Source organism: Limanda limanda, chromosome 17, assembly GCF_963576545.1.
Source record: "Limanda limanda chromosome 17, fLimLim1.1, whole genome shotgun sequence".
NCBI classification, from domain to species: domain Eukaryota; kingdom Metazoa; phylum Chordata; class Actinopteri; order Pleuronectiformes; family Pleuronectidae; genus Limanda; species Limanda limanda.
In genome coordinates, this window is record NC_083652.1 from 22,064,604 (window position 1) to 22,078,406 (window position 13,803).

At 44.7% G+C, this 13,803-nt stretch overlaps 2 protein-coding genes across 2 annotated transcripts; one reads left to right on the plus strand and one right to left on the minus strand.

Annotated features, from left to right (window-relative positions):
• Positions 1 to 455: 455 nt before the first annotated feature.
• Positions 456 to 8,548, minus strand: mfsd11 (major facilitator superfamily domain containing 11). The gene is made up of 14 exons (XM_061089363.1): positions 8,136 to 8,548; positions 7,520 to 7,676; positions 7,384 to 7,439; positions 7,108 to 7,215; positions 6,944 to 7,023; positions 5,967 to 6,063; positions 5,800 to 5,858; positions 5,545 to 5,701; positions 4,772 to 4,815; positions 4,616 to 4,681; positions 4,413 to 4,538; positions 4,108 to 4,282; positions 2,466 to 2,601; positions 456 to 2,331 (listed from the first exon to the last, which is right to left on the minus strand). The coding sequence occupies exons 2-14, from the start codon at positions 7,613 to 7,615 to the stop codon at positions 2,170 to 2,172; spliced, it is 1,362 nt and encodes a 453-aa protein (XP_060945346.1). The 5' UTR covers positions 7,616 to 7,676; positions 8,136 to 8,548; the 3' UTR covers positions 456 to 2,169.
• Positions 8,549 to 9,826: 1,278 nt separating this feature from the next.
• srsf2b (serine and arginine rich splicing factor 2b) lies at positions 9,827 to 13,734 on the plus strand. Its single transcript, XM_061089568.1, is given in 5 exon segments — positions 9,827 to 10,319; positions 10,322 to 10,398; positions 10,401 to 10,525; positions 11,350 to 11,650; positions 12,621 to 13,734. Coding segments are annotated over 4 exon segments (705 nt in total). The 5' UTR covers positions 9,827 to 10,096; the 3' UTR covers positions 11,630 to 11,650; positions 12,621 to 13,734.
• The last annotated feature ends 69 nt before the right edge of the window (positions 13,735 to 13,803 follow it).

Below are 13,803 nucleotides of genomic sequence, written 5' to 3' on the forward strand. Positions count from 1 at the left end.
TCCCACGTTGGCAGCGTTACCGGTTGCTAGGCAACAAGAGGCCAGTTAGGCTTCCTTCAGGAAACAAGAAAATGTCGAAACAAAACATTATTAATAAATAATAACTTACTATAATTTAACAACCTGTAAAGGTGGGTAGTGCAATCTTTACTCATGCAGCATAACTTGACTTAAGTTAGTTGAATATATTTATAGAATTTGATCTATTGTTTCTGTTAGCGTAGGTTTTGTCTATTGGCTGAAAGATGAGTTAAGATTTGTTTAAAGAATAATCATCAGAAGTAAAAACTTCATGTGTGAATCATTTTCCATTAAACTGTCAAACAGACACAGGAGAGCAAATTAAAACAAGGTTTGAATTTAGGTTTCAAATAAATTCTCTGGCTCCTCCCCTTTAACTGCAACTCAGATTATTGTAACCAAATATTTCACAGATTATTCCAGTGAACACAACATTTATGTTCAAAATGACATTTTATTGGTGATAAAAACAAGCAAGCGAAGGTTGGGGGGTCATTATTACATTCAAGTATAAAATCATCTTCAAAATTCACATGCAGTTCCCTTAATATCCTGGAGATTTGATTTGGGACATAAAATAAAACGTGTGCAAACCAAAAGTCTCATGTTTTATTTGACTATAACCCAAAATATGTGATGTCATATAGAGCATGACACTTTAAAGAAAGAATAAAAAAACTACAGCATCATTTGTTTTTTGCACCACAACATGAGACAAGACGACACGTGGACTCGCCCGTGTTCAGCATCAGAGTGACAGGAGAGAGGGTGGGGGGGGGAATGTTCGTACAACGCTGGAGATTAAAAAGAAAAGACTGAATCTGCAGCCGCGGCAGCAGCTCTGTGGCAAAGTGAAATAAAACAAACAGATAAAAGTGAAGGTTTTGTTTGGTGAATCCCTTCAGGAAGATGAACGTGTTCGACTGTAAACGAGGACGGACTCTTCTGTCTCTCGGGCTCGAGCCAAACAGCCTCGGTTTATTTAATCTGAACCAAGTGAAGTCGTCCACTTGTGACACCAGAGGTTTCCTGGAACACAGTCGATCTGGATCTGATCACAACTGAGGTCACGTTGCACTCTGTGTCTCATGAGGAACCAGACAAACAGGAAAACCAGCAAAACAAAAGAGCGAAGGTGAAATGGATTTACACTATTAAAAGATTCAGTTTCCTGAGGGTGTTTCTCTTTAAACTGCTCGTCAGGTGTCACATCGCTGAAGTTCTATTGAAACTGTGATGTTTGTGACAGGAGATGAAAAGAAGGACGAACAGTAGAAACACTACACGGCTGAATCTTAGTATTTGTGTCTCTGGAGCTTCAGAGGGAAGAAGAATAATGTGTCAGACGTTGGGAGGAGAGACTATCAAAGCTGGATCATATTAATGTGAGCATCAGGAATTATTCTATTTTAAACTTTTATTAAATCCCATGAAAGAGGAAAAAACACCATTGTGTGACTAAAGAGAACCAGCTCAGTCAAACCCGAGTCCACATGGACGCCATGACAGCTCCAAAGTATCTCAGTCGCCCCCCCCGGCAGGTCGTGACCCTGCCTCCTCCATGTCAGCAGATGGGACATGGACCAAACTGAAAAAGGCAAAGCGGTTTTTTAGTGAATTTTTGTGGAAGGGTGAGAAAATAACCGAGGAAGAATTTGGAGCAAATGTGGATAAACAAAGTAAAATCCAGGAAGTTCACTTTCTTTTGCACTAACCTCAGCTCTCCAATCACACTTACATTCTTAAAAACACCTCACAGGTATTTAGTTTAATTTGTGTATTTTTCGTGGCTGTGTGTCAGAATAAACCACAGTGTGTGAGTGTGTGTGTTAGTGGTGATGTCACCAGTTTAACAGTGAAGCTCTCTGATGTGTTTTGAGCCGCGTGTGGAGTGGAGAGGAATCAGGCTGCGATACGAGAAAAGAAAAACCAGGGATGAACTTTATGATAAATCTGGAGTTCACACAATCGCTCTGTCTTTGGATTCAGTTCAGATAAATGTTGGGCTCAAGAGGAATGTTTGGTTTTCCAGCAGCACAGATCGAGAGGATCTGTGAAAACCAAACCGTGTCAGTGAGAAGACCTTCCTCCTCCCGGCTGCACAGAGCCAATCACTGCTGTGCCCTCCTCTTCTTCACTGGGACCAGATCAGATGCTGTCGTAGTCAGTTGCCCGCCGGCTGGACTCGGCCCACCCCTCGGCCACGAAGAACGAAATCGTGCCCAGAAAACCCGACAGGACCAGGATGAGCAGCTGCCAGTGCAGCAGCAGGTAGTTACTGTAGAAGAAGGCTAGAGCGGCCATGATGGACTGCAGGGGGAAATAACACGAGACAGGAAATTAGTCAAATGGAAACAATGAAAAATGAAACTCGGATCCAACACGAGAGGACGAATGTGATGCAATCTAAACATGAAAATATGAGCAGGCAGATCTAAAGTCACCTGGATGAACTTGAAGACGGCGAAGGCCGGAGCGCTGTTGTCGCGGAACATGACGCCGATGATGCTGAGCAGCTGCGTGTTGAAGCAGCTGTCGCCCAAACCCAGCAGGAAGCTGCAGAGCATCGCCACGGCAACGCTGAACACAACACACAGACGTTAAGTTTCCTTAAAGAACAGTTTATGAAAACTAATTATTCTGAATAAAGATGGACGACATGACAGCTTCCATGAGAAAAGCCAAATGATCTGGATTGCCCCCTGTTGGGCAATGTTTTTGTGCAAACCACAGGCCTCCTTTTCGGCCTACATGTTAGTCAAGGCCTGAAAACAGGCATGGTCTCTTTGTTCAGGAGAACTACTTAAAAGCCAAAGAACTCAGGCTCCCAGAGTGCTGCTGGTCCCTTTGTTTCAGCAACTTCACACAGAGGTGCGAAGTGCCACCAGGATCACCTCCTATTGGTCATTCTGGCCCCATGACCTGTGAGGTAACCGGGCCTATAAAAGAGGTCTCCCCCAATTCTCTCTTTTTCCATCTAACCACCAAGGACAGCAGGCAACAAGCCGTCTCTCCTGCATATCCGAGGGGGGGGCCGGGCAGCCCCGGAGCATCACAGCTCATCAGAATCGCGGAAGCACAGACCACATGAGCCAGAAGACTTCACACAATCGTCAGGACGAACTGCTCACTGAACTACAGCAACTTTCTCCCTTTCTGAGGACTGGTAACATACTGGGCTTAATTATTATACTAGACGAAGCAAGACTGTTTATTTGATTCTGTGTGGTGTTTTTAAAGTTTGATATATGTGGTGATATTGTGTTAAAGTTAAATGAAAGTTAATGAGAGTTACCCTCGACACAGACTCCTCCATTATCCGATTAGCATTTTCACAGACACGCATATCTCTACACCTACTTAACTACGTCCCCACTCCAGAAGGGGGGGGGGGGGGCTGCTATATTAGGGGCCATCTTAAAAGCCCACAGGAAGGTGTGACTTTCATTGTTAACCACCATTCTGAGAGCCCCTCATTCATACAAACACACACTCACATGCACATCCTGTTTTAGCTAGTACGTTTTGTTAGTAATTTGTGTTTTTTATACTTTATTATGTTCATAATAAATGTTTTCTTTTAAAAATGTTCCTTCATTAATGGTGCAAAAGTGAATTTTGCCAACCTATACACTGTCAAGAACTCTATACACCTTAACTGCTCATTATATAATCTTTAATAGTGAATATTGAGATTTCTAATTGAACTAGATCTAAATGAGACTGATCTTAATCAATAAATTGGCTATCTTTTCACTTCCTTTGAAGGGTGGTGTCCCAAGAGAACTTTAAACAAACTAAAGTTATGATTTAATATTAATATTTTAAATATTATTTTTTCAGATTTTATTTTGATAACCAAATTTATTGAACGCCTAAAGGCACACCATCTTATGGTATCACTCCTAACCATTATTGCACAACACCCCCTTGTGGCCGGTTGCAGTATAGTTCATATATACCCCCTGCAGATGGGACATGGACCAAACTATGAACAACTTCCATATCTGTGTCGGGGGGCTCATCCTCTAACAACCCGTCCACGCCCTCAGGTCTGAGCTGTGTCCTGGACGTGGCTCCTCGTACCTCGGGGTGATGAAGGCCTGCAGGTCGGTTCCCTCCTCCGGGGCCAGCGGAGCGTCGCTGGCAATGTTCAGGAAAATCAGGTAGAAAGCCACAAAGTGAGTGATGAGTCCCAGCAGCACCACCGGGTTCCTCCCAAACCGGTTGTTCTTGTTCAGCATCCCAAACACGCCCCCTCCTGCCAGGCAGAGGAAGGAAAGAGAACACAACTTGCTCAGCTCGTTTCCTCCTTCTCTCTCCAAACACGTGACAAACATGTGACACATTCTAAAGGAATGTTTGGACGAGTGGCAGCTCAGACAACTCACCCAAGATCTCGCCGATGCCGATGAAAATCCCAGAGATGCCAATCAGACTCTTTGCATCTTTGCCGAACCTCGTCATGGCGCCGATACACGTCCCGTACACGCCGCTGTAAAACGTGAGCTCCAAGCCTGATGGAGACAGAGCAGAGGTTTCACCATCGGCTCAGATCGAGCTCCGCCTCCACAGGTCGCCTCGTCCCACTCACCTGTGTATGCGATGCAGAAGCTCAGCAGCAGCATCTCTTTGGTGACAGAGATCTTACATGCTTGAACTGCGAACAACAAAGTGGATGTTGACATGAGAGATGGTTGTGTTTAAAGGATCAAACCTTATGAAGTGTAGGTTCATGTGATAAACTTACTGAAAGCATCCAGAGCCTGTGAGCAGAGGCCGGAGTGAGGTGAGCTGCAAGAACAACACAAACACAGAATGAGACGCCAGAGAACCCGACACGGATTTAACTGGAAGATCTTCTCTTGAACAACTCCAACATTCACAGGCTCGTATTTCCTCTCAGACTTTTCACCTTTCCTCTCATCCCTTCACTCGGTTGCTGCGGCGACTGTATCACAGCAGAGTCCCAGAGAAATGTAGGAAAGGACAATATTTACAGTTTAAGGTCAACGGTCCCGTCCTTCACTGGTCCAATGAAATAATAAATCCTTTCAGGGGCGGGGGGGGGCATCTAGATTAAATGAGTTATTTTCCAGGACGTTTGCAGGCTACGTTTTGTTTGTGGACATCTTATTTTAAAGAAGTCAGGAGGCTCGTGATGGATCTGGATCTTCTAACGTTTCAGTCGGGACCCGAGGTTCCAGGTCGGCACCTCCTTTATCATGTTACAGCATCTTTGAGGTCACCTGTGCTGCCAGCCGATCAAATATACTGGCTTCATTTTCCCTGGATCGGGGCAAGAGGTCGTCCATCTTTACTTAGTCTATGACAACAAGCATCTTGGCTCCGCCTCTCTTCTTCTAACAAACCAGAGACTCGGCTGAGATCTTCCTCCAGTGAAGAACAGTGCTGCTCTTTCTCAGGCTTGTTTAATAATGTTACCAGACTTAAGACTTACTCGTATTTACAGACATGTAACTGAAATGCATTGTTCCTGTCAAACCAACATATCAAACCTACGTGTCAGTGGAAGTCTCTGTGGACTCGGCCTGCAGCAGCGACTCTGTGACCTCGGGGGGGGACGACTCGGGGTCCGGCCTCCGGATCAGAAAGAAGAGGAAGCAGCCGACCAGGCTGATCACCGTCAGAGAGATGAAAACCGTCTGCCGGTCTTTGTCTGAAACAAAAAACACGAGTCACACTTAGCTTCTCATGGGAAGTAACCATGGGAACCAGTGCCGAGCAGTAATGTAAGTGTTGATGTGAGGCAGCTACCTGTGATGTGAACGTGTCCATGCCAGGCAAAGTATATGTAGAGGTTTCCAAAGAACAAGCTGCAGACACATGAATGATATGGAGTTAATGTGTGAACAGATGATTGGCTGGAGGAGTTTGACCGGTTTTCTTCACGGACTTAACTCCATAAGAACGCCTGAGTTTACCTGCACTGCAGCAGAGCCCAGAATATGCCGCTGTTTCTTCCGATGTTGTTGTCAGTGGAGTTGATGGTGAGCACGTTTCCCTGCGCCGTCCAGAGCACTAGAGAACAAACACAGTGATCCACATACAGGCAGAGGAGAAGCGTTTGTTTCACAAATCAAAAGTTGGATGATGTGATGTTTAGGGTTGCAAAATTCCGGGAATATTCAAAGTTGGAAACTTTCCATGGGAATTAACAGGAATTAACGGGAATGTTGTTGGTAACTTATACTAACTGTATTTACCTTGTCATATACAGACATAAATATAAACATTTTGTTTTGTCATAGGCTGATTTGAGCCCTGAGGAAACTTTGGGCACTTGACTATATGCTTCTGCATCGTTGTGTCATTCTTAACATAGGTCTTTGCACAGTATTTGCAAATGTACACAGCCTTTCCTTCTACATTGGATGAGGTGAAATGTCTCCACACATGAGAGAGTGCACGTGGCATTGTTCTGTAGAATAAGATGAGAAAAAAGTTTGTAAAAAGCACTAATGCAATGCCAGAGATATAAATAGTTAGCCAAACAATTGGAATAGTCTGTAAAAATATTTTACAATTGATGGATAAATGAATGGAAATAGGCTAGATGAACAGATGAACAATCCTCAATCAGCATGCTAATATATTTTCCCCAGTAATATCATGGAAACTTACCTGACTAGTCCTGCACTCTACAGCAGGCCTCAGTAGCCCTGCTGTAGAGTGAAGGATGCTGGGAGTTATCTGTGCATGTGATGGAAGAATGCACAGTGGAGGGTTGAAACTCAACATGCAGCCTGCATTCCATACATCTTTAAAATAGAGTTTTGAATGATGTTTTTATTGCTCAGCCTTTAATTTGCATAGTTTTTTTTTTTTTTCAAAATTCCCAAAATTCCCGAGCTTAATATTCCCATGGAAAGTTTCCCCTTTGCAACCCTAGTGATGTTACCTGCTGCTCCTACTCCAACCAGCACCGACGCTGTATAGAAGCTCCACGTGTACGGGTAGATGAACATAGCGATGTAGCCGCTGTGGAAACAACGTGAGGACGAGTCAGGAGCATGACTCAGCAGAAACAGGGTGCGGACAGGAAACATGCGAGTCAGTGTTTACCTGTACAGAAGCCCACTGAAGAACATGGAGAGCTGTGGTCCAATGATGGTCACCACTGACGGAGCGATGAGGTTGGACGCAGAGAAAACTCCATAGATGATGGCCATGCTGGGGACAGACACAGATTGAGCTCTCACATCGAGTCAGCAGGTCAACTTAGAAACACAGGTAGACTCGCTGAAAGAGGAGATTCACGTATTTCCTCTTGACAGAAAGAGTGTGTCTGTCTGTCTGTCTTAAATTCAATGTGTGAGTGAGGGTGGGGGGGGTATGCACCTGGTGTATCCGCTCCCGTGGAACTCGGTGCTGTTGAAGCTCTTCAGAACCGTTTGCTGTAAAGACAAAGTGAGAGAAAGTGTTTAGTTGTGTTGTATCGAGTGGGATTGTGCGTCTGTGAACAGATCCAACACACCTCTATGTTTCCACATGTTTGAAAAGCAGTGAACATGAACATGAAGCCGAAGCCCAGGATGATGATGTTCAGCAGCTTCTTCCCCTCGGGAGTCATGTTGGAAGCTGTTTGAGGAAGTGAAGACGAAAAAAAACCTCTGCTGGAGTGAACCACACGTCTGAGGAGGAAAAGAAGAAACACAAATACAAGAAGTGAGAAACATCCAAGTGACTTTGTTTCACTCACTCAGTGACTCGCCTCAGAATAGAAGAATAACATGACTCTGTGTTTTCGTACCAGTTGTTCTAAGACAAACACAGACAGACGAGAGGACAGGGACGACTCGTGACAGCACCTGATAAAAGCCTCGGCCCACAACACACAACACAGACACACACATTTAACACAGGACTGAACCAGTATATGAACTGGTTCCCACAGCTCTTGTGTTTTAAACCGAGTAACAAACTTGTTGTGTTGGGTCCTTGAAGCCCTGACTTCATGTGTGTTCTATCAGAAGTGAGGACCGACTCTCACCAGACGGGTTCTGGAGAGGAACCGGTCCGGACACGAGTCCCAGGAGACATGTCCTCTCAAAGAGTCCAACATTATAGAACCAAAGTAGATGTCCACTCACCGGCTCTCTGGACGGACTCACTGGGCTGTTAGCATCGTTAGCATCGTTAGCTCAGGAATCCTCCTCCGGCCCGAGAGAACTGTGAACTACCGGGGACATGACGGTGTCCTCCGAGGACAACCGGGCTCCTGAAGTCTCTCCGCAGCACCGGGAAGCAGCGGCTGAACCGGAGGCTGTCACGTGAGGGAGTCAGCTGACCAGCTAGCTTAGCCGCTAGCCGTTAGCTCGACCCGCAGACACACACAGGCTGAGCTCAGCAGGATTCAGACTCAATGGACCGGGACGGACACAGTGTTTACTACAGGACGTTTGTTCAGACACATCGTGAAAAACCAAACACGTTATTTCAGATGATGTTCGTTGTTCTCAAAACATTCAGGAGTTGCTCCAGCTAGCATGCTAGCTAGCTAGCACAACAAGATAACTTGCGCAACTTCCGATCAAAAAGTAAAACAACATATTTTACATGTAGGACTTTAAATTCATATTTTAATTATATTAATCTACACTAGTGTGGAATCATATACACGTGTAGGAAACACGTTGAAATGTATATTAATGATAATATTATTTTACAAAAGTATGAAAAAACATGTTGATAACTAGTTATAGTTTTAAGAAACACCTCAACACCTCTTTCTATCTTTTTGCTTTAAATTAATTTTAGCACCATTGGTTCTTCTTTTATAGCTTTTGCCAGTTTTATGGTTTTATCCAAAGTTATTTGATAATGCTAACGTGTTGTAATTTATCTAAATTTCTCTTTGGATCAATAAAGTATATCTCTCTCTCTATTTGAGCTGTATTTTATGTATGAAAGCTGCTGTATGAGTTCATGTATCATATTATTATAGGGGATAAGCTTCATGAAGCTTTGAGTCTTTACACCAAACTGGTTCGAGTTTGATGAACCAGTTTCATCAAATGGGCCGAAGCTTCATTTGCTCTACTGAGCCATGAAGTGGACAATACATGTAAATGTAATTATAATGACGGTGTGTGAAGCTGTGAATTGAATTAATGAATGAATGATGTTTGTGATGCCAATAAATAAATTATGAACTTATTAATATGGTGTCTGTCTTTATGATACAATGGCGGGGTCAAAAGGAAAAGTGGAAGGAAATTGGTGAGAGGGTTGTGATGTGAATGTGCTTGTGTTACTTGGTTTGTGACTTTGCTTATGTGTGTGGGGACAACCTGAATACGTACAATAGGGATAACAGTTTATTTATTATTATTATAAAACAAGGCCACAGATGAAGCTGGGGTACAAAGAAAAGAGACCGCAAGTTTGTACAAGTTAGGCAATAAATTATTCCCCCCACCACCCCCAATATTCTAGAACATATTGCAAGTCAACGCACAATAAAGTCCCAAGACAAGTACATGTGAGGGGGGGGGGGGCTTTTATTTTGAATCGCACACCAAACCCGCGAACCATTTCCTGAATCCGTCACGTGGTTCGTACGTCATCACATACATCATAAACACAAGTCTCGATACGCGCTTCATAAAAGTCATCCTGGATTACACACACACTGTAAAGCCTCGACACGTGACGTCACAGCACTAGATGCATGACGTAGGAAATGTTCATGTTTCTTCAAAGGTCAACAACCGAGTGTATGTGAAAGCTCCGTGTGATTCCCACTCCTGTCCAGCTGGGGGCGGTAGTGCGCTGATTACCACCCGCCATTAAACCTGCGAGGACCAGGAGGAGGAAGAAGCACTAGAAGAAGAAGCCGCAGAAGTTCCGCCTGCTCCGCAGCTGCAGCATCGGATCCGAGCCAGAACCCGAAGAATACCCAGGTTCGTGAAGATTTAAACCCGCCAGCCGCGCAGAGTTGCGCCGTGGACCGTGTGCGTGGCCTCTCTCCCCCCGCTCAGAGCCCCTCGCTGCCGGTTCCAAGGCTCCAGGCCTCCCGCCCTCGCGGCTCTACCTCGCGTTCCTCGCGGCCATGAGCTACGGAAGGCCTCCGCCGGACGTCGACGGCATGACTTCGCTCAAAGTGGACAACCTGACGTACCGCACGTCCCCGGAGACCCTGCGCCGGGTGTTCGAGAAGTACGGCCGGGTGGGCGACGTGTACATCCCGCGGGACCGCTACACAAAGGAGAGCCGCGGCTTCGCCTTCGTGCGGTTCCACGACAAACGCGACGCCGAGGACGCGATGGACGCCATGGCGGAGCCCTGCTGGACGGCCGCGAGCTGCGGGTGCAGATGGCCCGGTACGGAAGACCCCCGGACTCCCACAACGGAGGAGGGAGGTGGCGGGCGGTGGTCGTGATGGAGGAGGAGGTGGTCGCGATGGAGGCGGTGGAGGAGGAGGAGGACGGCGAGGAGGAGCACCCCGGAGGAGCGGAGGCTATGGCCGCCGCAGCAGAAGGTGAGAAGCAGCGCGACGCGGTAAAACACGCTTTCGCTTTGTCCTCGAACAGAAACACGTTCACACGGGAAAAGTGCTGAGTGGATTCAAAACGAGCGGGATGCGATTTCACAACTCGGATGAGAACAAATATTAAATTAATTATTAACACATCGAGGGGTTTCTCCGTAAATAACAAAACTCGTGGATTCACCAGGAGAACGTGAGGATCCGGTGTTGATCATCATCACATGTGCTCAGATGCATCCACGACACAAATGCCCGAGTAATATATTGTAATTGTTTTTTTTACAATAACCATAATCTCTCTGTGTATGTGTATACATATATATATATTTATTTATATATATTATATATATATAGCACTATTCTTTAAAACGTGACGTATTGCCCAACAATATTTAAAACCACATGTGAGATTAAGCAGTGATAGTAAATAAATATTAAATATACTATAAATACATTAACGGATGTAAGTCACATTCCTGAAGCTTAGTTAGAAGTTATGTGAGTTTAGTTTCGTTTGGATTTCCAAACTGTGGTGGCTCTTTTAACAAGAGATCGGCCTCTGCCACAAACTGACCTGAGCAGGGAGGAAACCTACAAGCTCAACAAATCTGAAGTGTATTTAATTTTTGCAGTAGATCAGGATAATCTGATCTGCTGATGTCGGTTTATTATCTATGACGAAAGTGAAACTCTGATACCTGGTGGGTTGTCGGTGTGACTCCCTCCAGGTCCCAGTCTCCGTCAGTTCTGTTCCAGCTGTTTTCACTTTGCAGATGTTAACTCAACCCACTGAATGTATTCAGCTCTTCCCGCAGCCCGAGACACAAGAGACGCAGCAGGTCCCGCAGCAGGAGCCGCTCTCGTTCCCGCAGCCGGTCCCGCTCCAGCAGATCCCGCTCCTACTCCAGATCCAAGTCCCACTCTCCCAGGACCAAGGCTCCCAAGGCCAAGTCCCACTCTCGCTCCAGATCAAAATCCAAGTCAAAGTCCAGGTCCAGAAGCCATACCCCTGCCTCCAAAAGAGAGTCCAAGTCTAGGTCCAGGTCTAAAAGCCCGCCCAAGGCCGCACCAGAGAATGGAGGTGAAACCCCGTAGAGCTCTGCAGATCAGCAGCAGGTGAGTTCCATATCAAAGCACTGAGACATCTCATATTCAAGCTTTATTTCCCTAACCCTCCTTTTCTGCAGATAATTCAGCAGGTGTCTGGTGTAATTTCAAGACCAAATTAAATCCAAACTTTTAAATAGCCATGTCTCTCCTAAGGAAACTTCTTCTGGCCTGGTCAGTAGACACAGTTTTTTCATGCTTGAGTTAGTTAACCGGCTCTTAGCTTTAAAGAACAGTTAAAACAAACCTTGAATGTTGGTTTAGTGCTGAGGTACCACTCTTCCTCAGCTATCCTGCAGGAGGAGGGTGTTGGGTCAGTGGTGCTTGAGAGGAGTCCAGACTCAAGTCTTCCCCATTTTGTATAATATCACCTATTCTCGTGTTTGCTTTTTAACCTTGTAGATCTGATAGAGGTCTTAACTCTTCCTGTAAAACCCTTTCAACTGTTTTGAAACTGTCTCCCCTGCACTCAAGGGCATTTACTCAACGACCATCTTATCAGAATGCTTTCTCAAAATTTTAACTCCTCCCCCCTGTGACTATAAATTCTGACAGTGAGTTATCAGCGCTGTGTCCAGTTGGTTGTTTAAATCCATAGGCGAAGGTGGTGGTGAGACGTCCGGGACAGCAGAGAGTAGGTTGTTGTCATGGCGCTCCATGTTGAGCTGCTGGTCACTGTGGACTCTGCCACCGAGGGGCATGGTGCACATTCAGAGCAATTGGCTGCTGGTAACACACCTACATTCACGACTGTTCCCTCAGTAGCTTCATGCTTTAACCAGCAACGCTTAAATTTGAGGAATTAAACATGTGACATCCTTTTCAAGTTCAGCAAAATAAACATCGTCTCATAAACTGTGCACAAGTGATCAGGTTTTTAACAAAGACGTTTGTTGGTCCGGCTTAAAACTGGAGGTTTGTAAAAGTTATTGTCTCATAAAACACTTTTTCTAACTTGTCCTTCTTTTGGCAGTTTCAGGTGATGACATCAGAACTTCTTAGACAGGATCCCACACGAGCCACGTGTACGGCTGTTAAAGGTTATTACTGTGTTATCCGTGCTTTGTTCTCATTTATTTAGCTTCAGTACAGCTTCTTTTTTTTCATGTCATCAATGTGCTGTGATTTTTTTTATTTCTTTTTCATAACGATTTATCATTTATAAAAAGGGGTGGGGGTCGTGTTCAGACATCACTTTCAGATGGTTCACTAGATACTTGGAAGCGTCCTCTCTGCATCCTGTACCATGGAGTGAGTTCTGCAGAGTGTCGCTTGCTTTTGAGTTCTTCATAGCAAACGTTCATTTTGTAGAAATGTTCACCGGGGGCGACTTGCTGTTTTATGCTAGCTTCTCTGAAATCTCACTCTGTGATACAGGCGTCAACATAACGAGACATAAACACCAGGGCCTCACTTAAAAACATTGCTCCTAAATTTTCCTTTTCGGTTTAGAATCAAAAAGAATTCCAAAGTGACCCTAATCTTAGTAGATGTGAGGAAAAGCCTTTAGCTTCCCTTACTTCATCCACACACACCAGTTAACTCGTTAAATTGAAGTAATCCGTCATTAAACAACACAAATGCTTCCTTCCTTCGGTTGCTGCCGCTCAGGTTGTTGTCTGTGTAGTCAGGACAGTTGTTCATTCTAACTCAAGTTAAATATAATCACATGTGAAGTTCAGTAAGTTGAGTGCAACTTTCCAGTGTGGGTAAAGGTCAGCAATGTGTAGAATGTGTCATGTCCGATTTTAAGGTAAAACTCTTGTCGTCGAGTCATTTTATTTTAAAGGATATAATTTGCTGCACTCTTAGACACTGTTATGTTCATCTTTTCTTTTTAATTTCTGATCCTAATCCTGCCTGTATGTGTTTTTGTGCACTAGGCGCAGTTGTGTAGCAGTTGAATATTGCTGGTTAGCTGTTAAGGTGGCGTGTTGCTCTGCTGAGTGCTTGGATGTATCCAGTATTCTCCAGAAAGCTCCTGTGACTACCAGTGGTACGGTTGCTACAGTCTCATGCTCTGTACCATGACATGTTTATTTCCCATGTGATCCAAAAATGAGACCTTCAATAAAGAATTATTTGGTATTTTTTATGGCCTGTTTTTTATTCCTCAGATTATTTTTTGGTGTATAACTCTTAATAACATGCATTTGATAAAA